The sequence below is a fragment of the Hypanus sabinus genome, chromosome 8 (genome assembly GCF_030144855.1).
Source record: "Hypanus sabinus isolate sHypSab1 chromosome 8, sHypSab1.hap1, whole genome shotgun sequence".
Classification (NCBI taxonomy): domain Eukaryota; kingdom Metazoa; phylum Chordata; class Chondrichthyes; order Myliobatiformes; family Dasyatidae; genus Hypanus; species Hypanus sabinus.
The window spans coordinates 51107834-51134746 of NC_082713.1; the positions used below are offsets into that span (position 1 = coordinate 51107834).

Sequence of the window (26913 nt, forward strand, 5' to 3'; positions counted from 1 at the left end):
GATTCCTGTTCTGTATCGCTGGCGGTATAATGTACCTGAGCCCGCGGTTCTTTGGCAGAAGTGGGCCTTGATTCTGTTCCAACTTGCGTTGCCTTCACGGTAGTAGCTTTCTTCATCTTCTGTTTGTGAGGCATAACTTGAAACAATCCGGAGTAGTTTATAAGTAACTTTTAGAAAGTATTGACTAACTTTTCTTCACTTAGACATTAATTTATTGATTTTTTACGGGAGAGCTGGGTTCCAGCGTCTCGATCCTACGTCATCACGTGACGTCCCCGAGAAAAGAGTAGCTTGATAAGCATGCTTTCTTGAGGTGTGCCTGTGCTGATTGTCAGCAAGGAGTAGATGTTATTTCCGATTTGCACTGACTGTAGTCTCCTGGTGAGGAAGTCATGATCCAGTTGCAAAGAACAATATGGAGTCCCACGTTTTGAAGCTCATTGATTAGTACTGAGGAGGTGATGGTGTAATGTGCAAGCTGTACAGGTTTCCCCCGCTATCCGAAGGTAGAGTGTTCCTATAAAACCACTTGTAAGCCAAAATGTCGTAAAGTGAAGTAGCAATTTCCATTAATATATATGGGAAAATTTTTGAGCATTCCCAGACCCAAAAAATAACCTACCAAATCATACCAAATAACACATAAAACCTAAAATAACATGAACATATAGTAAAAGAAGGAATGATATGATAAGTATATAGCCTATATAAAATAGAAATATTGTATGTACAGTGTACATACAATATCAAAATTGGGAAGACAGCGACCCAAAATTGATTTGGGGAAAAAGAATCGGCACGTATGCGTGCAGGCAGCAAAGCTTCACAGTTATGGTAATCTTTCTCAGGGTAAACACAAGTATAAAGTGGGCGTCTTTTTTCATAAAAGCGAAAATCACTAATATAGGTCTTTCATAACAGCAAGCTGTCATAAAGCGAACGTTGGAAAAACGGGGGCCACCTGTAATCAGTAAGTAGCTGTCTGATGTAGGTATCATAGTTGTCCAGGTGGTCCAAGGCCAAGTGGTGAGCCAGTGAGATTGCATCTGCTGTTGACCTATTGTGGTGATAGAAAAATTGCTGCAGGTCCAGATCATTGCTTGGGCAGGAGTTGCTTCTAGCCATGAACACTTAAAACACCATCACAGTAAATGTGAGTGTAACTGGGCAATAGTCTTTGAGGAAGCTTGCCCTGCTCTTGGATGATCATGCTTTTTTGAAGCAGTTGAGAACCTCTGACTGCAGCAGTGAAAGTATTGTAAGGACAAGCAGTACTGTGCAAAAGTCTTAGGCACCCTAGATTTTTTATATAAATCTTGTTTTGGATGTTGATTTGTTGTCTTCTGCTTTAGTGTGTCAGTAGAAAAGAGCACATTTTAGATTTCCAAATATTCATTTACCAAAAAAACTGTTACAGAGAAAATTTTGAATTTCATTAAAGCGACGAAAGTAATGGGCCACTTTTCAAATATAAACTTGATTACTTTGTAGGAGTACAGCCCAGTGTATGATTAAACATAGATAACTAACAGGTGCTAGTTTTCAATGACCTAATGAATTGAATGAACTCAATGCATGTCATCAAAAACTTTGGCAAACTTTTATAAATGTGTGGTGGAAAGTGTACTAACTGGCTGCATTATGGCCTAGTATGGTAACACCAATGTCTTTGAGCAAGTAGATTTGGCCCAGTACATCATGGTAAAGCCCTCCCAACTGCTGAGCATATCTACATGAAACATTGCCATAGAAAAGCAGCATTGATCATCAAAAATCCTCACCACCCAGGCCATGCTGTTTTCTTGCTGCTGCCATCAGGTAGAAGATACAAGTGCCTCAGGACTCCCACCACCAGCTTCAAGTTACTATCCTTTAACCATCAGGCTCTTGAACAAAAAGTGATAACTACACTCATTCTATTTCTGGTGTTCCCAAGACTTATGGTCTCACTTTAAGGACTCTTTATCTTGTTATTTCATGCTCTTTCATTTCATTTTTTTTTACTTGTTATTTATTGCTATTTATTTATATTTGCATTTGCACAGCTTATTGTTCATTGATCCTGTTTTCAGTTACTGTTCTATAGATTTGCTAAGTTTGCCCACAGGAAAAAGAATCTCAGTGTTGTAGGTGGTGACATGTATGTACTCTGATAATGAATTTTTTTTTGACCTTTGAACAAAACTGATTAACTGAAATAGAATGGGTGTAGAAGAAATCAAACTGGGCAAAGGACAATCAAACTAAAAGGTGAAGGTGTGGCAGATGTGACATTTTAACCTTCAAATCATCAATCTTTATACCATGGCTAGAGTGAGCATAGCAAAAAACATATGGTGGTCATCAGCAAGGTCTCTCCCAAGCAGATATTTTGCAGTAGACGGGAGTTTGAAGATGCATTGTCCAAGCTCTTCTGAAGAAGCTCAAAGTAACTGGGAAGGTTGAGGACCAGAAACATAGTGGTCGGCCAAGGAAACAGTGCTTCATACAAGAGATGCACCAAATGTCCTTTCTAAATCAGAAGTCCAGCACTGCTATCAGTTCTGAGCTCACAGAAACCACTGGAACCCAAGTACATCCCTCTACATTCTGGAGATGTCTTGTCAGAAGTGGTCTTCATAGAAGAGTTGCTGCCAAAAAGCCATTCCTTTGAAATGGAAAGAAGACCAAAAATCCTATGTGCAAAAACGCAAGGGCTGGGGTGCTGAACAATGGCAGCAAGTGCTCTGGACTGAAGAGTCAAACTTTGTAATTTTTGGCTCAAACAGGAGGCAGTTTGGCCATAGAAGAGCTGGAGAGCGCTACATAGATGAGTGTCTAGCCAAAAGTGAAGGACAGCGGAGGTCCCCTGCAAGTTTGGGGCTGCATTTCTGCAAATGGAGTTGGTGATCTGGTCAGAATTAATGGAATTCTCAATGCAGAGAAGTACAAGTAGATTCTCTTACATCATGCAATACCATCAGGGAGACATCTGATCAGTCCCAACTTTATTCTGCAGCAGGACAATGACCCCAACAAGGACCTCAGCGATAGGAGAACGAAGTGTTCTGCAACAGATGGTATGGTCTCTGCAGAACCCTGATCTCAACGTCATTGAGGCTGTCTGGGATAACCTGGAGAGACAGAAACAAGCGAAACAGCCAGTCTGCAGAAGAACTGAGGCAAATTCTCTTAAGATGCTTGGAACAATCTACTAGCTAATTTTCTTATAAAACTGCATGACAGTTTACCTCAGAAAATTGAAGCAGTTTTAATGGCAAAGTGTGCTCACACTAAATAATTGATTTAATTTAGCTTTTTACCGTTTACTGCTCTTTATAGTAAATTTTTTGAAATTTTTAGTAACTTTTCATTGCATGATTTTTGAAACCATCCTTGCTTTACAGAATTTTTTTACATGTGCCTATGACTCTTGCTCAGAACTGTATCCTTACAATTTTGCAAAAGCTAGATGTTATCCATGTAATAGATTTCTCTTTCTTGGTTACTCAATTTTTTGGAGTATCTGAAGGTATGCGAGCTGTGCTCCATAGCGCCCTCTGTAGTGTGAAACTGAACTAGAACACTGTATCTGCAACTTGATACAGTAATGATGTTATTGGGATGCTTGTTATAGTTATTTTAGGGTTTTGAGGAATATTAACGATTAAAAAAAATGTTCAGCTAAAGCAAGAATCAAAGATGAGCTTTGAATACGTACACAACACTGGAAGAACTCAGCAGGTCAGGCAGCATCCATGAGAAAAGAGTAGCCAACATTTTGGGCCAAGACCCTTCATCAGGAATGGTGGGGGGGAGAGAGAGAGAGAGGGCCGAAGCCCAGTAATAGAGATAGGGGAGGGGGTAGGACCTAGAGGCGCCAGTTGGAAAACCAATCAGAGGAAAGATAAGGGGGGAGGGGAGGGGATAAGCATGAAAGAACTGTAGAGATAAAGAAGCAAAAAGTTGAAAGGGGAGAGAGGCAGAGAGGGACCTGGGATAGGGAAAGGAGGAGGGGGAGGGAATTACCGGAAATTGGAGAATTCAATGTTCATACCACCAGGCAGGAGGCTACCCAGACGGTAGATGAAGTATTGCTCCTCCAACCTGAGTTTGGACTCATCATGGCAGTAGAGGAGGCCATGTATGGACATATCTAGATGGGAATGAGTGGCAGAGTTGAAGTGGGTGGCCACCGGGAGGACCTGTCTATTGTGATGGACGGAGCATAGGTGCTCGACGAAGTGGTCCCCCAATCTGTGTTGGGTCTCGCCGATGTAGAAGAGGCCGCACAGGGAGCACCGGATGCAATAGACGAAACTCTGACAACACCGGATCCAATGGACAAAACTCTGATGACCTTCCCCTATCCCAGGTCCCTCTCTTCCTCTCTCCCCTTTCAACTTTCTGCTTCTTTATCTCTACAGTTCTTTCATGCTTATCGCCTCCCCCTCCCCCCTTTATCTTTCCTCTGATTGGTTTTCCAACTGGCGCCTCTAGGCCCTACCCCCTCCCCTATCTCTATTACTGGGCTTCAGCCCTCTCTTCCCCCCCATTCCTGATGAAGGGTCTCGGCCCAAAACGTTGGCTACTCTTTTCTCACGGATGCTGCCTGACGTGCTGAGATCTTCCAGCGTTGATCCATAGCATCTGCAGTTGTATTTTTGTGCTAAAATGAGCTTTCTTGTTTTCTATCAGAATTCTTAATCCCTTAAGGTAAAACGTAACTTGTACCCACATTACCACCAAATGTACATATATTATGTATTGGTGTGTACATTCTTTAATTATGAAAGAACTTCTCTGTTGATTGAACTAGCTTTAGGGTAAGAAGCACTTGGCAGCTGTTCAGTTTTGTATTTTTAGGGAAATATTTTAAACTTCTGTATTAGATAATGAAAAAAAATGTTTTTAAATGTAAAATTTGGTTACCTCTTGGCCTGTATGAAACCTGAACCTGAGGGAGCTAATAATCTAGTGGGCAGGTTTTCTAGAGCTGTTGGGGAGAACTTAAAACTAATTTGACAGGGAGTTGGGAACCACTGTGATAGAAGTGGTGATGGGACAGTTGGTATAGGAGTAGATGCAGTGTGTAGTGAGATTGTGTGAGGAGGGACAGGCAGTTTAGAATTATATACAGGCCTCCAAACAGTAGTCAGGATGTGGGATCTAAATTAAAGCAGGAGATAGAAAAGGCATGTAAAAAGGCCAGTCATGAGGGAATTCAATATGCATGTAGATTGGAAAAATCAAGTTGGTGCTGGATCCCAAGAGAGAGTATTTGTAGAATGCCTATCAAATGGCTTTTTCAAGCAGCTTGTGGTTGAGCCCACTATGGGAAAGACAATTCCAAATTGGGTGTTGTGTGATGAACCAGATTTGTTTAGGAAGCTGAAGATGAAGGAACTCTTGGGAGGAAATGAAGCTAGTATTCTGCAATTTCAGAGCTGAAAGGTAAAGTCAGATGCATCAATATTACAGCGGAGTACTGTAAAGGGATTTACAGAGAGAAGCTCACCAACTTTGATTGGAAGGGGGCACTAGCAGAGATGATAGAACAGCAATGGCTGGAATTTCTGGAGGCAATTTGGAAGGTGCAAGAGAGGTATGTCCTAAAGATGATGAAGTATTTTAAAGGGTGGATGAGGCCACCGTGGCTGGCAAGGGAAGTCAAAGAGGGGGCATATAATATAAAATATAATATATAGAAGTTATTTCAGATACACCAGAAGTAAGTTGCAGAAAATGCAACTAAGTGGGACACATACAAAGATCATGCCAGACAGACAAAAGTAAATGGACTGCACAGGAAAGAGATAAGAAGTCAAGTTGCAGTTTCAAAAAGAGCACTAATCTGTATGCTATTGATGAGAAATCTGACAATATAAGATTTGCACAGGACCAGGTAGCCTTGAGATTTACAAGAGACGGGCAGTATGGCTTGCACCAGAAGTGTAGAAATTAATTAAGATGGAATTGGACACAGGCTCAGCTGTTTCAGTCATTTCCCAAAATAAGTTTGAATGGCATTTCAAAGATACTGAACCAAAACTTGCAGGTATCCAACCAAGAACTTATTCTGGAGAAAAGATGTCTCCTGTGGGAATGGCATTCATAGCATTGAAATACAACAAACAACAAGCTACATTGGGCTTGTATGTGGATAAGACAGGAGGGCCAGCATTGTGAGGCTGTGATTGAGACAACTACAATTTGATTGGAAATTCATCCACTATTTGCATGCCATTTACCCTGCAACAGAGTCAACTGAAAGCACATTAAGAAAGGTATTGGATGATGCCACAGCGGTGTTCAAGGAAGGTATCAAGAAACTCAAACATATTAAGGGTAAAATAGAGTTAAATAAAAATGCCACACCCATATTTTACAATGCCCGTCCAGTTCCTTATACTGTCCATGATAAAGTAACCAGTGAGCTAGCTTGCATTGAGGCTGAAGGAATTCTTTCCAAGTTTGAGTGGAGACTGCAGGCAATGTCAATGGTCCTAATAGTGAAGAAGAATAGGTCTGTCAGGATCTCAGGATTTTAAGATCACCATCAACCAAGTACTAAAAGTAGATCAATATGCTCTTCCTAGAATAGAAGAAATTTTTGCAAACCTTTTTGGCGGAAAACACTCACAAAGAGCTTTATTGTTATGATAAGCTTATTTTTGGAGTAGCATCTGCACCTGCACTCTGGCTGAAAGCTGTGAGTCAGGTGCTGCTAGGCTGCCCAGGCATTCAGCACCTGGATGACATCATGGTTCCCCGTAGACAAGGAACATCTCCAAAATCTCAAGACAGTGTTAAAAAAAGATTAGATGATTGTGGGCTGAGAGCATGATGCAACAAGTGTGAATTCGTTAAACTAAACATCACTTACTCTGGTCATACTGTTGACACAAAAGAATTACAGAAGTGTGTTGAGAAAATTCAAGCAGTGGTCGATGCCCGAAGGGCAAAGAACTGTCATAGTTGTGGCCCTTTTTAGATTTGTCAATGACTAACAGGTTTCTGCCAAACCTGGCTACTGTGCTCCACTTGAACTTTTTACTAAGATTGGGAGAAATGGCAATGGACAAGGCAGTGTGATGTGGCTTTCCGAAAAGGTACAGTAAAAGGTGATGTCAGACATTCTTGCACATTATGATCCACATCCAGTGAAGCTTTCCATGTGCTATTCGAGATGTTAACACATCTAGAAGAAAGGTATACAGAGCTGTCAGAGCCAGTTCCTGCAGTCCCAGAGACATCTCTTGCAAACAACATGGAGGCCCCAAAACCTGGGATTGTTCCACAGCCACAACTCTCATGCCAATAGAGTGACTCCCCTTTTTGACTCCCACAAGAGTATGAAGTCTTCCACAGCAATTAAATCTTGGCCTGTAAAGTTATTGGCATGGATAGAAGAGTGGGTGTCTCTCAGGAGAAAAGTGGGAATAAAGAGGGCCTTTTCTGGGTGGCTGCTGGTGACTAGTCATGTTCCACAGGGGTCAGTATTGGGACCGCTTCTTTTCACATTCTATGTCACTGATTCGGATGACAGAATCGATGGCTTTGTAACCAAGTTTGCAGACAATATGAAGTGGAGGGGCAGGTTGTGTAGAGGAAGCTGGGAGTCTACTAAAGGACTTAGACAGATGGTGAAAATGGGCAAAGAAGTGGCAGATGGATTATAGTGTAGGGAAGTCTTTGGTAGGAGGAATAAAGGCAAAGGCTATTTTCTACTTGGAGAAACCACAAGTACAAAGGGCCTTGGGAGTCCTTGTGCAGGATTCCCCACAGGTTAACTTGCAGGTTTAGTTGGTGGTAAGGAAGGCAAATACAATGATAGCATTCATTTTGAGAGGACTAGAACATAAGAGCAAGGATGTAATGCTGAGGCTTTATAAAGCACTAATCAGACCACACTTGGAGTACTGTGAACAATTTTGGGACCCTTATTTAATATGATATGGTTAACATACAAGGAGCATTTGGCTCTGGGCTTGTACTCACTGGAATTTAGATGGGGGGATCTTATTGAAACCCATTGAATATTGAATGGCGTAGAGTGAATGAAAACAATCTGTATTCTATAGTGGATGAGTCTAGGACCATATGGCACAGCCTCAGAATAGAGGGACATCCATTTAGAACAGAGGAATTTCTTTAGTCTGAGGGTGGTAAATCAGCCTTGATGGAATGGCAGAACAGACTTGATGGGCCAAATGGCCAAATTCTTCTCATGTGTCTTATGGTCTTCCATATAAGTTATCCGATGATCGTTTTTATTTTGCATCAACCCTTATGTCCTCTCTCTACTGATACTGTGATGGTTCTAGGTAATGTCTTCATAATTTAAAATACACACACTATACAAGTCATTTACCTGGAAAAGAATTACAGGAGAAGTGTGGTGCACTGATATGTAATATGAATGAGTCATAGATTTTACACTAGCAGTAATGTTTCCTGATGAGAAAGGTATCAAGACTTAAAACAGTTGAAAGATTTTCATCTGTACTTGCAGGTTGACTGTTCAAGCTGCTAATAGCTTCTTTCCCTTGTGGAAATACTAACTCATTTTCTATTTATTTTCAGGATGGCAGTGACGATGAGAGAAAGCACCAAAAATTGCTGGAGGCGATCAGTTCTCTCGGTGACAAAAAAAGGTAATGCAATCTAAAATGCTTATAAATGACAGTGAACACTGACATAACCTTCAAGTAACATGTTGCAATATTTTTAACACTACTAAACAATTAATTGACTTGACAGGCTACCAGTGTGATTGCTTCTATGACACATTTTGTTAGAGAGTCTGAAATAAGATTATTAATCCATTACAGATAACATCCAAGGTGGTTCCATTTTAATTTGCCAGCTGCTATGTAAAGCAATGTACAATTGTATTTATATTATTTCATTGCATATTTAGAAAAGGGAATAAATATTCAATCCTATACAACTGTTTTTTTTTGTTATTAATATATGTTCATTTATCAAAGTGGATCACTATTCTGAGCAATGTTTCTCAAACTGGGATGACAACTTCTTGCCCTAATATAATTATGCATGTTCCTCGTTCTCAATTCTGATTCAGGAAGAAGAAAGCAGAGAGAACAGAAGCTAGTTTGCAGATTTCAGAGTTCACTGTCAGTTCAGAAGGTACGGTGCTCTGTGATTTTTCTGCCTTTAGCTTCTGTAATACTAATACTAATGCATTGATCTTTTATTTTCTTTTGATTCTATTGGTTTCCTTTATCTCCTTTTCAGATGAATTCCCTGTTTTTCTTCAGTGCCCCCGGCTGTAGTTTCCCAAAGTTCTTTCTTTGCTGCAACCAAGAATAGAAACATGTAAAATTCATTTAAATCCTGGTTTTGTTTTCTTACTAGGACTGGAGAATTGTTGCTATAATACTGGGCTATTTATGGGGTTTTTTGGGGACAGGAAGACTGAAGGGAGAATTAGATGCGGTGTATAAATCTGAACGGCCTAAATGAACAAAATGAAATTACCCCCTTTCCATAGCGGTGAGGTCTAAAACTAGGAGACATAGATTTAAAGTAATTGGTAAAACATTTACATTAAAGGCAAGGGTAACATTTTGAAAAAAATGTTGCTTGTGAAGGTAGTGAGTACAGAAGCCTTAACCAGTTTGAGGAGCCTGGACCTGAGATTAGGCTAGGCAGATAGTTTTTGACTGCATAGGCATGATGAGTCAAATGGCTGGCTTCTGTCTGATAAATTTTCAGTGATTTAAAAAGGGGTTTGCCTTCAAGACCCATGTTATGCATTAACTGAAAGGCCAGGCAAAAACTTGTAACAGAGGCCCATTATAATTATTCCCAAAACATGAGTGAGATTGGCTTTATTTTATTAACCAACTATTTGTTGCTTCCTTGAAAGGCATAACAGTGCTTGGAAGATTTGTGGGAAAACATACTTAATGTTTTCTTTGAAAAGACATAATTTGCTCTAGTTCAGATTGAGGACATAGGGAATTTTCTGCATGGCCCATTTAACCTTATTTATCATGAACAAATATTTATAACTTCTATGAAGTTCATCTTTTGTTCAGTATTTTATACTTTCCGAGAAGAATCATCTCCATAACCTTAGAATGCCAGGCTTCACAGGGATTGATGGTATCTCTTGGTAGCTGTACTTTATCAGGTTTTTTTTTGTGATCATTGCTTTCACTGTGATTCAAGCACCTGTCATTCTCTTTCATTAATTAGAAATGCAGACTGAGTCAAACAATGCCAGATCATGTACAGAAAGCAAAATTAAAAGGGAGAAAGAAAGATGGGATTAATTGCAATAAAATATGGAATCAAAGTAAGAAAAAAGAGATCTGTTTTATCTTTAGCAACATTTAGTAATCAAGAGATCCCATGTCTTAGGTCATTTTAAAATGCCAAAGAGGTAGTTTGTCAGTAATTAAGATGTAACAGTTTCATAAAAATCATTTGGAATTGAATGGATGAACCCCAGCTTTCTGGGTAGAATATGTTTTGTACAGTATCTGAGAACATATATCCAAAAATACAATGCATTTACTCTATTATAATGTTTTTGGTAGCTATATCATAAGTAAGATTAGTTAATTATTTACTCTTTAGCTTAGTATGACTGAAAATTATTAATTGCATTACTCATCTCCCAACATTTTCCAGGTACTAATGAGAAGATTGAGCTCTCAGATTTGGTGGGAACCATCCAACCATCCTCTTCCTCTTTGAACAAAGTGAAAAAGCAGCTCACGAAATTTGAGAAAACAAACAAGCCACTGGATTTACCCCTCAATAAACAGCAAAGTGAAAAGGTGAATTAATTTAGGGTTCATATAGTGTATGGCAAAGACACAGATAAATGTTGCTTTTTGAATTTTAATGAGTTTTGTACTTTTGAGTCAAGCAGAGTAAGTGGCAAGTGAAGAAATTGTGAATGCAAAGTTTAGATTTCTATGGAAAAGGTACAGTGAGAAATCCAGAGTAAAATAAAGTATCTATTTGGAGAAGAATCATTTTCAGTAGCTTGTAGACATGCCTGGCCAAGGTAAATTGAAATCAAAAATTAATGACAAAGCTAACTTAATCCAAAGTACTGTAGATGCTGGAAAACTGGAGAGAGAAGTATACTGATACTTTTGGTAGGAAGAACAAAGAGAACAAATGAAGTATGAAGGGTACAGTTCTAAAGTGGGTTGAGGAACAGTAGCTTGCCAGTATGTTTGTACAAACACTTGACGATCACTGAGGAGACAGGTGCTGAAAAGACATATAGGATTGTGGGCTTGAGAAGTGGTATGATGTGTAAGTGAGTATGATATGAAACACTGTTTGCCTACAGCTTGAGTACTGAATCCAAATCTGGACAGCACTATTTAAAAGATAATATGAAAGATTTAGTGAGGATGCAAAATATTCATCTGACTAGATTTAGAGTAATCAATTAGATAGAGATGCCAAGTATGTTTTTCGTAGAACCACGAAGTTGAGATATTATTTGCAAAAATGGTCAAAATCATGAAAGGACTATGTAAAGTAAATGCAGCAAAACTGTTTACATTGATAGAAAAGGAACGTTTTTAAGATCTTTTTTTAAAGAAGGTCAAGGGCAACATAAAGAAAAAATCCCCAAAAAAAGTAATCTTTTAAAAAAAAAAAGGATTTGATCTTGGAGGAAACAAGGGACTTTAGGAAAATAGCCAGAAAATGATTTTTTATGGTTTGTTCTTCTGAATACGTGACGTGCGTTGATGTGGGAGGAACAGTAAAGGTGTCAAAGGTTATGGGGAGAAGGCAGGAGAATGGGGTTAAGAGGGATAATAAATCAGTCATGATGGATCGATGGAGCAGACTCAATGGGCCCCATTGCCTAAATCTGCTCCTATGTCTATGGTCTTATAATTGCAGCACTTTGTAATAATAATTGTATGCTTCTCTTGAAAGGTTCAAAGGACATTAGCATATGAGAAAACAACAAAGGAGATTACGAGATGGGATCATGTAGTGCGACAGAACCGGAAAGCAGACCAGCTCACCTTTCCACTAAACAAGGAACAACTCACTGTCAAGCCGGTGGAGGAAGTGATGGCAAACTGGAAGGTATAGTTTGGCTCATGGTCCATACTCTGTATGCTGCAGGATATATTGCATTGATCAGCATAAGTGTAAGTTCCCGCATTCATGTGTGTTGCTTTTGATACTCACTGTTTGGATAGGCTTAAATTACAGCCACTGAATAATAAAACATTTTGGTGCATAGAGGGTATGGTGGCACTGAAATTATAGACAGAAATCCAAACATAAATTATCCCAAAAATGGATTTTGCATATAGGAAAGTTAGTTTCAGAAATGCAAGCTTTTTGGGAGTTATGGAATAGGGATAACAGTAATAAAAAATACCTCCAGTGTTCCTAAAAAGTCAGTCTTATACATAACCTACCCACAGTAATTAAACACATTATCTATTATGAATGCAGCTGTCAGATCACAGCAGGAGGCCAGTTAAGAAATTTATTTTGGAAACTGACAGGACAGTTTCTTCTATTGTAAAATATTTTATCACACCATGTAACATCATTGATTCTTTAAGGCCATCAAAACTAGCCATTGGATGTGCAACATTCATTATAACTACACAGAGGAAGACAGTAATTAGTCATCCATGTTAATCGACTTATCGAAATTGGTATGGAAAAATCAGTTTTCGGATATTTCTTAGCAACAGAAACCTTGTGTAGCCTGGGGACTATCTATAACTTTGATGTAACCAGATATATATATATCTGATAGTGGAATTTCCCACAATGAGTCTTTACATAAGGGTTCCATAAGAGTGGAATGGCTATCTGCCTTTCATAAACCACAGACTAGCATTGAATAATTTCATTGATGCTGTATTCCAATCCTGTTGTCTGACTCATTATCTATTTCATTATTATTCTTTGCATCCATCATTTGCCTTCAAATAATTTGTTAAAGACACATAGTCTAGGAAGCAGTTAGTATTTATAATTTCTAGTCTATATAACCACATTTCACCCAATTCCCTGTTAACTATGTTAGCGTCTTAAATCAGAGATACTGTTATTGTTGTTTTTACTTGTTGTAGCAACCATCATTTTTATGTGATCACAATAGTAATAATTTTGAAAGAATTCTAGATAAGCCTCAAAGTTTATGTAGATTTCCATAATTGCAATTTGGGGTATAACTCATTTAATGTTATCTCCAAATTTCAATAATAATCTCTTAATTTTTACATCTGAAGCATTTGTGTATTGAGTGAATAAGTTACATCTTAATCTCTGGAACAATATCCACTATGTTTTTCCCAATATATCCACTATATTTTGCTTTTATGCTTTGGTTTCTGTTCTGTATTCAATTGGCAACATTACCTGTAGTTCCACAGTTGCTTAAGCCAGTTTTGCTTTGCAACACAAACGTAAATTGTTGCTTAAGGGACAGGAAGGAGCTTTTTGAAAATAAGTTTTCAGATGAATGTTCCTTGATTGTGTTGTCTTCATTTCAGGCACGGACACCCTTAGAACAGGAAGTTTTTAACTTGCTTCACAAAAACAAGCAACCGGTAACTATGCCTTTTGTGACTGCTCGGGAACAGGCTTCAATGCGAGCTATGTGTCTGGAGGAGGTATGTTTCATGCTTTAATTTGCATACTTGTTCTTTCATAGATGTTATATCACATGCATACTGTTTTCTCACCATAGGATGATGTAGATTAGACTTCCATTTTCAAATTTTGGAGAGGTGTCCAAATACTCGTGTGCTGCTGTGCAGAACACAATACTCTAGGACTGAAGTACAGACTGAATTAACAATATCACCAAGAAAGACCAAAGGATTAAGGATATGAGGAATAGAAAAATATTACACTGTTCAGTGGGAGGTGATTTTTTTTTGCTAAAAGAAAGGAAGTTTCACTAAAAGTTACAAAGAAGAAAGGTTTACCTTGATCATGGAGTTCTAAAATTATGCAGCACAAGTAAGTTTCATTATGCAAGAAGAGTTAAATGGCCAAATCCCATTGTCCAGCTCTTGATTTGTTGCTTTGTATATTTGTGTACATTAATATCTCTCTTGCAGCTCTCCTCACACATAGCTCAGAGAAGAGAGGCTGCCTATGAAGCCTAATATTGGGAGAGTCAAGCAAAACATATGACTGTTCACTGCTGTAACAATAAAGGAGCTTTCAGGCTCGGGTGAGCATTGTAGCTAAATAGATGGAAGCAATAGCTTCCATCATATTTGACAGGAGTTGATGAGTGAATCTGCAGACTCTGGATGATATATGGAACAGGTTCAGTCAGGTTCCAAAATCTCAGATATGAATGACTGCACTATTTGCCCCAAATCACCCATGCCAAACCATGGATCACTCTGCTGCCGGAGCACAGGGCTTCAAGAAGATTTTCAGCCACAGTGATTTGTGCAAAATTCTGTTTTAGCAGCCCATAGCCCAGGGGTGGGCAAACTTTTTGACTTGTGGGCCACAAAGGGTTCTAAAATTTGACAGGGGGGCCGGACCAGGAGCAGATGGACGGAGTGTTTTAGTAATACACCTCATAAGACAAAATAAAATATCATGGGGTATGTAGAAAACATGTGCTTTAATTTCAATTGAAAATGAACAAATGCATTACAACAAAATATCTGTCTTTGAAGTCCCATGGTATTTAGCTATTTATTGAAATGACTTTTAAAACACTGAAAATTAAATGAATAAAATACAGCTTTTTTTTAATAGAAACAGTTATTATTTTAAAGCACTGAAAATTCTGTTATCCTTCAAGATATTATCATCATCACTCTCCTCCTGACTGTCTTTATTTCAAAAACGGTAGGAGATGCAGGTCTGCTTGTCCTGCTCCTTCTTATTCAATTGTCCCCTGTGCCAAAACTCAACAACGACCAGCACAAAGACAGAACAGTGACAGCGCGCCAGTATGCGGAGCGCGTAATTTGATCTTTAGCGCATTTTTTATTTTGAGAACGTACATGCACCTGCGCACTACTCATGTCCATCACTGAACAGAAATGACATGTAACATGTAAGGCTTATTGAAAAAAATATTTTCAAATGCATTTTTTACATAACACAACGAAGAAACTTATTTTTAATTTCAGTGGGAACAGTGTTGTTGGTCTCCCTTTTTAGCCAGCGCATCAAAGTCTGGATTTAGTTTTGTTGTGGCAATTCTCAGGATGGATCTGAGGTGTTGGTCAGTTAACTTGGATCTGTGGCTGGCTTTGTTGGTGTTCATGACGCTGAACGCCTGTTCACACAAATAGGTCGAGCCGAACAAAGAGTAAAGCGCAAATGTGGAGTAATACGCTGCACCTCAACAAAGGTCAATGTGTAGCGGTGTGCTACATGCAGCGCTAAAATTACGACACGGAGTCGGTAGTCGAAGAAAAAAACTTTATTCGAAATCCCCAGCCTCACTTTTAAGCCTCCCTCAACCTGCCCCCCTGCGCAGAGGCTCCAAAGCTCTGTGCTCGCAAATCCCCGCAGGCTATCTCCCTTAGCCGGATCGCTGGCTAATTGTGAGCCGGTTCGGATGTGCCAGGAAATGGGTCGCCACAAATGTATATAGTGTGTCATCTATTGGGAAAACGCCAGAATTGTGGGGAAAAAACATTAACAAGGTTTATTAATATAATTTCATCAAGTTCTGCGGGCCGGATTAAAAAGCTTAACGGGCCGTAGTTTGCCCATGCCTGCCATAGCCCTTGCCAATGTCTTTCTAAAATGCGGGTTGGGGTGGGGGGGGGAGTGCGTATTTGGTTTGGAGGTCTTAAGAGCACTTGACCAGCATTCTGCAGTGGCACTCAAAGTATAAGTGGATGTATATTACAGTGTGATGACAGTTTCTTCCTCTACTATCCTGTTTTTATTCCAAGCACTAATTTGAATTTCAGTTATAGTTTTTCCTCAACTCCCCTCTAATTCTTCTACCTTTTACATTTTAAACTACTTTATCCTTCTTACACATTCAAAGTAAGCTTCAAGTAGGTTTGTGTAAATGATTATATTTCCTTTGGCCTTGTCCATTTCAAAGTAAACAACACTGCTTCTCTCCTCATAATTAAAAAATTTTAGTTTCCTTGTGGTATCCTTATAGGAGTGGTCACCAACCTTTTTAAGCCCAAGATCCACTACCTCAGCCTTTGTGAACGGCAAGATCGACTCCAAATTGATTAGTCACACGCATGCACAGTGAGGCAGAAAAGACCGGAAGTAAAACCCCGCAACCGGGAAGTAGAAATAATGTATAAGCACCAGGGGTACCCACCCTTTTTTGGACAGTGGACCAGTTTAATATTGACAATATTCTTGCAGACCGGGGGGGGGGGTGTTAAAGACGACCTTCATGGCTCTCGGCACTTAGCTGCTGTCCCGCCCTGCTCACTTATTTGCTAAACCACAATGGTGCCACCACTGATCCCTGAAGGACACCACTAGATACAGAGATCGTGAAAGCAACTCTAATCATTACCCTCTACCTTCTATTACTATTTTGGATGCAGTTTACCAACATATGGTATCTTGGATCCCACATGTCCTACATTCAGGACCAGCTTAACGACAGGGATTATGTCAAAAGCCTTGCTGGTTTTAAGCCCAATCCTTTATCTGCCTTATTTGGTATTGTTGAGGAAGGAACTATAATTTTGGAGCCTTCTTATTCGTGGGTACTGGCTTTTATTTCTCTTATGGCTAGGAGGGTGATCTTGCTTAAGTGGAAGGAGATTGCCCCCACCACACATGCTCAATGGTTATGTGATGTTATGTCATGTTCAAATCTAGAGAAGATTCATTGTTTGCTTTCCAATTGTAACCAAGATTTTCAAAGATTATGAGGACCCTTTCTGAACTATTTTAAAAATCTTTGAATTGTTATTATAATATAAATCTGGGCTATTATTATAAAATACTATATGGTAAAGTACTCTTCTTTTTCTCTTGTTTTTCTTTCTCCAACCAGCTTTGTCTTGGTAGGGGGTGTAGATTTTTTTTAATATAATATAATTAACCATATTAGTACATTTCATCATTCAATTTATTTTATTTGATAGATCATCAATATGGGATACTGTGATTATATCACTGTGATTTATATATAGTGCATTTTGTGTTATCTTATTTTGATTTATAATAAGTATCCTTATGAACTCTGTATTTGTGTATATGAAATACAATAAAAATACTGGAAGAAGAAAGAAAAGCCTTGCTGAAGCTATCACTCCATAAATTTCAAGAGTAAAAAAACATCTGTGCCATCTTTCCAACTGTACATTCATCTACATTGTCCTTGTACTTTTGTACTCACAACCACAGGACGCTGGAAGTTATTTGGAGACTACGTTTGTGATCCTATATCATTTTTCACCTGCAGAATTTCCTCCCTCTCTTTGCCTTTGAGACATGAACCAAGATCATTGGCAGTGAACTACTTCCCTGCTACCTCAGAAAGTTCTGCATCTATTCAGTAATATCCTTAACCTTGGCATCAGGGAATTAACATCCAGGAGTTGATTTTTACTAGAGAAACCATTGGCTGTTCTCCCAACAATTAACTCTCCAACTCTATTGCTGCCCTATCCAGTGCCCTTTTTTTTCTCATCAGCTAAACATTGTTTCTATATCTGTATAATCATGCAACTAAATTTGTTGTTTTGTACTGCCTGTCTCAGTCAATGCAGCCCAAAGAAACATCACATCTTGTATGTTTTCTACTAGTTTCCATAAAGAAAAAAGCTATGTTACTTAAATAAGTTAACCAAGATGATTTGTTCACCCATTCAGAGTTAATGCACTGACTCAGTAAGTTCCAATGATCAACTTTCCATCCTTTAAGATGACTATTTTGGGAAATAATCAAAGGGTAGAAGCATTGTTTACCAGCTTTACTTTAAAGCTTCACAACACTTGTGCAAGTTATGAATGGACGCTTCCTTTTCACCATCTCACCCATGTGCTTCTTGTCAGCGCCTACCAAGCTTGACAATGCAATTTAATTTAATCAGACAGATAAGCTGCCTGTGGAGGTGAATGTGATTGTTTAGATGGGACGGCACTTAAGACTTGCAGTCTGAACAAGAATTATTGGTATCATTTGGTTCTGAAAATAAAACTCGGCTTGATTCTAAATGCACTTTTCTTGTTTTACTTAAGGCACGAGAACGTCGAGCTGAGCTGCAGAAAGCAAGAGCCCTTCAGTCATATTATGAAGCTAGAATGAAAAGGGCAAAGAAAATCAAGAGCAAAAAGTAAGAGTTGCAGTTTCAGAATTAGTTTCTTTAATTGAAAAAAAACTCATTCCTTGTTGATAATGAGCCTGATCTTATTAGACCTGTGCATGTTATAGTCATACTATATGGAAACAGGCATGTCAGACTACCATGTACTCATTTGTATTAATCCTATCTTCCAGCACTTGTTCCATAGCCTTCTATACCTGAGCAATTCAAGTACTCAACTAAGCACCTTTTAAATGCTTTTAGTGACTCTGTTTTCATCAGTACATTCCAGGTACTCACCACTTTCTGGGTGAGAAAGCTTCTCAAACAACCTCTAAATTTGTAACTCCTTACCCTAGCTTTATGTCCTTCAGTTTTATTCATCTCTCATAGAGGAAAAGTTTCCTGCTGCTTACTCTGTACTTCTCTTTCATTATTTTTATATACCTCAATAATGTTCCTTATTAACTTCCTCTTCTAAAGGGAAAACCGGCCTCACCTCTCAAGTCTCTCCTAAAAACTGAAATGCCCAATCCCAGGAAACACCCTGATGAATCTCCCATGAACCCTCTCCAATGCTATCACACCCATCCTATGTTGTGTTGACCAGAAATGCACACAGTACTCCAGTCTGACCTATGTTTTAGAAAAGTTGAAGTGTAAATTCCACACCCTTGAACCCCAGTATCTTGACTAGTGAAAGTCAATATCATATATTTCTTCTTAACCATATCACTTACCTGCACTCACAAAATGCTGGTGGAACACAGCAGGCCAGCCAACATCTGTAAGGAGAAGCACTGTCGACGTTTCGGGCTGAGACCCTTCATCAGTCCTGACAATTGTGAGGTCGACAGTGCTTCTCCTTGTAGATGCTGCCTGGCCTGCTGTGTTCCACCAGCATTTTGTGTGTGTTGTTTGAATTTCCAGCATCTGCAGATTTCCTCGAGTTTGCACTTACCTGCACTGCCACCTTCCAGGGTTTTTGGACTTGTGCACAATAGTCCCTTGATGTGACAAATTAAATCAGAGTGCAAATTAGTGTTCCTGATCAGGCAGTAATAGAGGGCCAACAGTGTAATGAAGGCTTAATGCCAGATGACTATGGTCTTTTCTGTTGGATGCCAGATTCTACACCCATGTTGTGTAGTTTGAAGATCTGATGGAATCCCAGGGGTCCAGGTCCTTCTAATTTGAGCTTGAATCCATGTAGATTGAATCACATTTACACAGTTATAGGGATCATTGATGCACATTTTTTTCATATTTCTGCATATCTTTAGATATTTTTGGTCAATATTTTCCACAAACGTAGAATGATAATTCAGTATCTGAAGGACTACGACTCTATAGATTAAACAATTCAAACTAGAGCAGAGGTTTATTTGCAGTCATTAACAATTATCAAGTCATTAAAAAGATTCTTCGAAGGCTGGCTACAAGATTTATAGTGAGTTTGATAGACTGCCCATTAAGTAACCTAAGTCTGAAGTAGAGAATGTCATGGAAGAGTACAGTGCAGAAATAGGTCATTTGGCCCATCTGGTCCATGCCAAACATTTAAATTGTCTACTCCCATCGACCTGCACCTGGACCATAGCCCTCCATATCCTTACCATCCACATATGTATGCTTGTTCCACACTCACGACCCTCTGAGTGAAGTAATTTCCTGTTGTTCTCTTTAAACTTTTCACCTTTCACCCTTAACCAATGACTTCTATTTGTAGTCCCACCCAACCTCAGTGGAAAAAAGCATGCTTTCATTTACCATTTCTATACCCCTCATAATTTTGTATGCCTCTATCAGATTTTTCCTTATAACTCAGGTCCACCACTTTCAATGAATTATATACCTGTATTCCTAGATCCCTTTGCTGTACTGCACTCCTCAGTGTCCTACCCTGGTTGGTCCTCCCACAATGCAACACCTCACAATTGTCTACATTAAGTTCCATCTGCCATTTTCAGCCCATTTTTCCAGCTAGTTCAGATCCCTCTGCAAGCTTTGATAGTCTTCCTTGCTGTCCACTACATCCCCAATCTTGGTGTCATCCACAAACTTGCTGATCCAGTTAACCATATTATCATCCAGATCATAGATATAGATGACAAACAAAGCACTGGTTCTGTGGTACTCAGCTAGTCTAATCAGAAAGGCAACCATTTGGTACCACTCTCTGGCTTTTCCCCATAAAGCCAATGACTAATCCAATATTCTACCTCATTTTGAATGCCGAGTGACTTCCATTCTGGACCTTGTCAAAGGCCTTGGAAAGTCCAAGTAGACAACCTCCACTGCCTTGCCTTCATCAACTATCCTGGTAACTTTCTCGAAAAACCCTATAAGGTTGGTTGGACATGACCTACCACACACAAAGCCATGCTGACTATCTCTAATCAGTCCATGTCAATCCAAATACTCATATCCAGTTCCTTAGAAAACTTTATAACAACTTTCCCATTACTAATGTCAGGCTCACCAGGCTATAATTTCCTAGTTTATTCTTAAAGAATGGAACAACATTAACTATCCTCCAATCCTCCGGTACCTCACCTGTTACAAATGATTTAAATGTCTCTGCTAGGGCCCCTGCAATTTCTGCACTTACCTCCCAAAGGATCCAAGGGAACATCTTGTCAAGGCCCTGGGGATTTATCAACTCTTAATTTGCCTCAAGATTATAAAGACCACCTCCTCTATAATCTATATAGGGTCCATGACCTCACTGCTGCTTTGTCTGCCTTCTATAGACTCTGTGTCTGTCTCCTGAGTAAATACAGATGCAAAAAAAAAACTCAATTTGAGACCTCCCCCATCTATTTTGCATAGATTGCCATTCTGATCTTCTAGAGGATCAACTTTGTCCCAACTTTTGTTCTTCACATATCTGTAGAACCCCTCAGCTCGTCTGCTTAGAGCAACCTCATTACTTCTTTTAGCCCTCCTAATTTCTATTTTAAGTGTTTTCTTGCATTTTTTATACTCCTCAAATACAGAATTGTTTCTACCTTCCAATACCTGCTATACACCTTTTTCTCTTAACCAGGGCCTCAATATTCCTCAAAAACCAAGGTTCCCTAAAACTCTTGGCTTTACCTTTTATTCTGAAAGGCACATACAAGCTTTGTATTCTCATAATTTCACTTTTGAAGGCTTCCCACTTACCAAGTACACCCTTGCCAGAAAACAGCTTGTTCTAGTCCACACTTTCCACATCCCTTCTGATACCATCAAAATTGGCGATCCTTCCGTTTAGAATCTGAGCCTGAGGACCAGACTGTCCCTTTCTATAATTACCTTGAAACTGATGGCATTATGATCACTAGATGCGAAGTGTTCCCCTACACAAACTTCTGTCACCTGCCCTGTCTCATTCCGTAATAGCAGATCCAGCATTGCACGCTCTCTCATTGGAATGTCCGTGTGCTGATTAAGGAAACTTTCCTGAACACATCTGACAAACTCTATCCCATCTAGTCCTTTTACAGTATGGGAGACCTAGTCAATATGTGGAAGGTTAAAATCACCTACTGTCATAACCTTGTGTTTCTTGCAACAGTCTGTAACCTCCCTACAAATTTGTTTCTCTAAGTCCTGCAGACTGTTGGGTGGTCTATAATATAACGCAGTGAATGTGGTCATACCTTTCTTATTCCTCAGTTCCATCCATAAAGCCTCACTAGACGAGTTCTACAGTCTATCCTGACTGAGCACAGCCATAACATTTTCCCTGACTAGTACCGCCACTCCTCCTCCTTTAACCCCTCCTACTCTGTCGCATCTAAAATGACAGAATCTCAGATTACTGAACTGCCGGTCCTGCCCCCCCTGCAACCAGTCTCATCAATGGCCACAATATCATAATTTCAGATGTTGATCCATGGCCTGAGCTTATCTACTTTCCTTACAATACTTCTTGCATTGAAAAATACGCAGCTCAGAGGCATATCGGAGCAACATATATTAACCAACAGGTTCTGGAGATTTATAGCTTATTGTGCATCTCTTAATTTTTTGGAATATTTTGAATATTATTGATGCATGCAAAATTTTTGCAGAATTCAATATTTGATCCTGGCTTGTGCTGTTGTTGTTAAACCATCCTTTGCTAGAATATGACAATAGATGATTGTTTAATGAGGACACAGGCAGGTTCAGCTAGAATAATCTGTGGTGGTTCAGGTGTGTAGAGTTCTACTGAATGCTGCCTTAAGCAAGATACATGAAGATACTTCACATCTTTGGGGTGTCTGCTCAGGTGAGGCAGGAAAATTGGTTTAAAAAGAGTTTTTGCCAAGAATCAATGCACCATTGCAGATTTAAGAAGATCTAATACAATCTTTCTCTAATAGTGACACAGTTAAATGAACAAATAACTATTTGAATTGGCTTTGTATATGCAGCATCATAATAGATCCATCCGTTGATGTGGCAACATGCTGCGGCAAAAAAATAGTAGCCTGCAAATCTTGTTTGGCGATTATGCTTCAGGATTGTGACAGATGGGGGCTAGACATTTCCCCTCTTACCTTCTACTGCTGTTCCTCAGTGTGGAATACAGAAATGCTAGCAATATCCCCTTTGCAGGTAAACTCATCTCTGATTTCCACACATCTGTTGGAATGCAGATAACAGAGATTCTTTACTGAGTCAAGGGCAGAGCACAAATGTACAGAACTGTATTATTTACTGAACTGGATTGTTAATGTTAGTTGAAGAAATAAGTGTCAATAAATAGTTTGTTTATATTTTAGCTTATCAGTTCCATTTTAATCCATTTCTAATTCTGTGTTCTAAAGGCAAGGTGATACAACTGTGGCTAATAAGAGAAGTCAAAGTCAACATAAAAGACAAAAGGAGGGCATGTAATAGAGAAAAAAATTAATGGGCAGTCAGAGGATTGGGAAACTTTTAAAAACCAACAGAAGGCAACTAAAAAAGGTTATTAACAAGAAAAAGATAGATTACAAAAGTAAGCTAGCCAATAATATTAAAAAGGATACCAGAAATTTCTTCAGATACATAATGTAAAAGAGAGGCAAGAGTGGATATTGGATTGCTGGAAAATTGCTGGTGATGTAGTAATGGGGAACAAGGAAGTGGCAGATGAGCTGAATAAGTATCTTGCATCAGTCTTTACTGTGGAAGACACAAGCAGTATGGTGGGAGTTCTAGGTATCGGGGTCATGAAGTGTGAAACGTTAGATTACTAGGGAGAAGGGTCTTGGGAAACTGAAAGATCTGAAGGTAAATAAGTCACCTGGACCAGATGGTGTACACCCCAGAGTTCTGAAAGAGGTGACTGAAGAGATTGTGCAGGCATTAGTAATGATCTTTCAAGAATCAGTAGATTCTGGAATGGTTCCGGAAGATTGGAAAATTGCAAATGTCACTCCACTCTTCAAGAAAGGTGTGAGGCAAAAGAAAGGAAATTATAGGCCAATTAGTCTGACCTTGGTGGTTGGGAAGGTGTTGGAGCCGATTGTTAAGGATGTGATTTTGGAGTACTTGGATGCATGTGATAAAATTGGCTAAAATCAGTATGGTTTCCTCAAGGGAAAATCTTGCCTGACATATCTGATGGAATTCTTTGAAAAAAAAACAATCTGGATAGACAAAGGAGAATCATTTGATGTTGTGTATTTGGATCTTCAGAAGGCCTTTGACAAGGTGCCACACATGCGACTGCTTAACAAGCTATGAGCCCATGGTATTACAGGAAAAATTCTGGTATGGATGCTGACTGTCAGGAGTCAAAGAATGGGAATAAAGGGAATATTTTCTGGTGACTAGAAGTGTTCCACAGAGGTCTGTGTTGGGACCGATTTTTTTAATATATTTGTTAATGATTTGGATGATGGAATTGGTAGCTTTGTTGCAAAGTTTGCAGATGATATGAAACTAGGCAGAGGGACAGGTAGTTTTGAGGAAGTAGAGAGGCTACAGAAGAATTAGACAGATTAGGAGAATGGGTAAAGAAGGCAGATGTGTCAGGAAGTGTATGGCCATGCACTTTGGTAGAAGAAAAGAAAGAGTTGTCCATTTTCTAAATGGAGAGAAAATAGAAGAAACTGAGGTGCAAAGGGACTTGGGAGTCCTTGTGCAGGATTCCCTAAAGGTTAATTTGCAGGTTGAGTTGGTGGTGCAGAAGGCAAATGCAATATTAGCATTCATTTCAAGAGGACCAGAATACAAAAGCAAGGATATAATGTCGAGTCTTTATAAAGCACTGGTGAGGCCTCTCTTGGAGTATTGTGAGCAGTTTTGGGCCCCTTATCTCGGAAAGAATGTGCTGACATTGGAGAGAGCCCAGAAGAGGTACAGAAGAATGATTCTGGGAATGAAAGGGATAACATAGCATTTGATGACTATGGGCCTGGAATTCAGAAGAATGTGGGATAATCTCATTGAAACCTATCGAATAGTGAAAGGCCATGACAGAGTGGATGTGGAGAGAATGTTTCTTGCGGGAGAGTCTAAGACCAGAGAACACAGCCTCAGAATAGGTGAGGCATCCTATTAAAACAGAGATTAGAAGGAATTTCTTTAGCCAGAGGGTGGTGAATCTGTGGAATTTCTTGCCATGGGCAGCTGTGGAGGCCAAGTCTTTATGTATCTTTAAGGCAGAGGTTGGTTGGTCAGGACATGAAGGGATATGGGGAGAAGGCATGAAATTGGATTAGTCATGATGAAATGGCAGAGCAGACACGGTGGGCCAAATGGCCTAATTCTGTTCCTATATCTTATGGTCTCATTCCTTATCATTTTAAGTATTTTGTGATAAGTGCTACACCTCCTCCCTCCAGATAGTGCAAAAGACTGTAAGACATTGGAGCAGGCTTAGGCCATTCGGCCCATCGTGTCTGCTTCATCATTCCATCATGGCTGACTTATTATCCCTCTTAATCCCATTCTCCTGCTTTCACCCCATAATCTTTGATGACCTTACTAATCAACCTATCAACTATCAACCTATCAACCTATCAACCTATCAACTATCAAACTATCAACTATCAACCTATATTTTAAATATACCAAATGACCTGGCCTCCACAGCCATCTTGGTAATAAGTTCTACTGAGTCACCTCCTTCTGGCTAAAGAAATTCTTCCTCATCCCTTTTCTAAAGGGAAGTCCTATTCTGTGCCTTCTGCTCCTGGACTCTCCTACTATTAAGAAACATCCTCTCCATGTCCACTCTATTTGGACTTTTCAATATTTAATAGGTTTCAATGAGATTCATTCTTGTTCTTCTAAACTCAGGATGTAATTATTGAAAACATTGTATGAAGGAAGTCTATTATCTACACTTGCACAGCAAGTACAAACACAGACTAAGAAACTCTTCTCATAAGTTAACCCTGTCATTCTGTGGACCGCCAGCAACGCTGTCACATCCTCTCCTAGATAAGGTGCGAAAAACTGCTCACAGTAGTCCAAATGCAGTCTGACTAATGCCTTATAAAGCTTCAGCATTATATCTGGCTTTTATATTCTAATCCTCTCAAAATGAATGCTAACATTGCATTTGCCACTGACTCAACCTGCAATTTACCTTTAAGGAATCCTGCACAAGGACGTCCAAGTTATGTTGCACCTCTGATTTCTGAATTTGTTTTCCATTAGAACATAGTTTACACTTTTATTCTTTCTATTGAAGTACATGACCTTACACTCCCTACACTGTGTTTCATTTGCCATTTCTTTGCCGGTTCTCCTAATCTCAGTCCTTCTGCAGATTCCTTTCTTCATCACTACCAGCCCCTTCATCTTTCTTTGTTTCATTCACAATCTCAGCCACAAAGCCATCAATTCCAGCATCCAAACTATTAACATATAGCGTGAAAAGCGGTTTTAACACCAACCTCTGCAAATCACCACCCGTGGGCTCATAACTTGTTCGGCAGCCTCATGTGTGGCACCGTTTCAATGGCCTTCTGAAAATCCAAGTAAACAATATTCACTACTCTCCTTTGTCTATCCTGTCTGTTTTTCCTCAAAGAATTCCAACAGAAGTATCGGGCAAGATTTCCCCTGAGGAAACCATGCTAACTTCAGTCTATTTTATCGTGTGCCTCCCAGTACACAGTAACTTTATCCTTAATAATGAATTCCAACATCTTAACAGTCAGGTTAACTGGCCCATAATTTCCTGTCTTTTGCCTCTCACCCTTCTTCGTGTGGAGTGACATTTACAATTTTCCATTCCTCTGGAACCATTCCAGAATCTAGTGATTCCTTTCAGGTGAGGTGACATTTCACCTGCAAGTCTTTAAGAGTCATCTTTTGAATCCGATGCTCCTGGTGTAGCCTCCTTTATGTCGGTAAGACCCAGCACAGATTGAGAGACTGCCTTTTTGAGCACCTTTGTTCTATCCAGCAAAAAAAGTCATGATCTCCCTGTGACCATTTCAATTTGACTTTGCATTCCCATCCTGACATGTCTGTCCATGGCCTCCTGTAACTGCCGTGATGTGGCCTAGCTCAGGTTGGAAGAATGGCTTCTCATATTCTGCCTGAGCAGCCTCCAGTCTGATGGTGAGAACATTGATTTCTCCAACTCCTGGTAATCATTCAACACCCCCCCCCTTTTTTTAATTCCCTATTTTGGTTAGCCTCTCACCCCCTCTCTAATCCTCACCTGCCTATCAGCTCCCTCCTGTCCCTC

The 26913-nt window shown here is 39.5% G+C and overlaps 1 protein-coding gene across 1 annotated transcript in view; it reads left to right on the forward strand.

The window, feature by feature from the left end:
• si:dkey-251i10.3 (uncharacterized protein LOC553498 homolog) overlaps window positions 1-26913 on the forward strand; it is a 59314-nt gene that overhangs the window by 9136 nt on the left and 23265 nt on the right. Inside the window, exons 3-8 of the mRNA XM_059977156.1 lie at window positions 8566-8636; window positions 9068-9132; window positions 10645-10793; window positions 11923-12078; window positions 13512-13631; window positions 18178-18272. Coding sequence (XP_059833139.1) covers window positions 8566-8636; window positions 9068-9132; window positions 10645-10793; window positions 11923-12078; window positions 13512-13631; window positions 18178-18272 — 656 coding nt within the window. The remainder of the gene's footprint in view (window positions 1-8565; window positions 8637-9067; window positions 9133-10644; window positions 10794-11922; window positions 12079-13511; window positions 13632-18177; window positions 18273-26913) is intronic.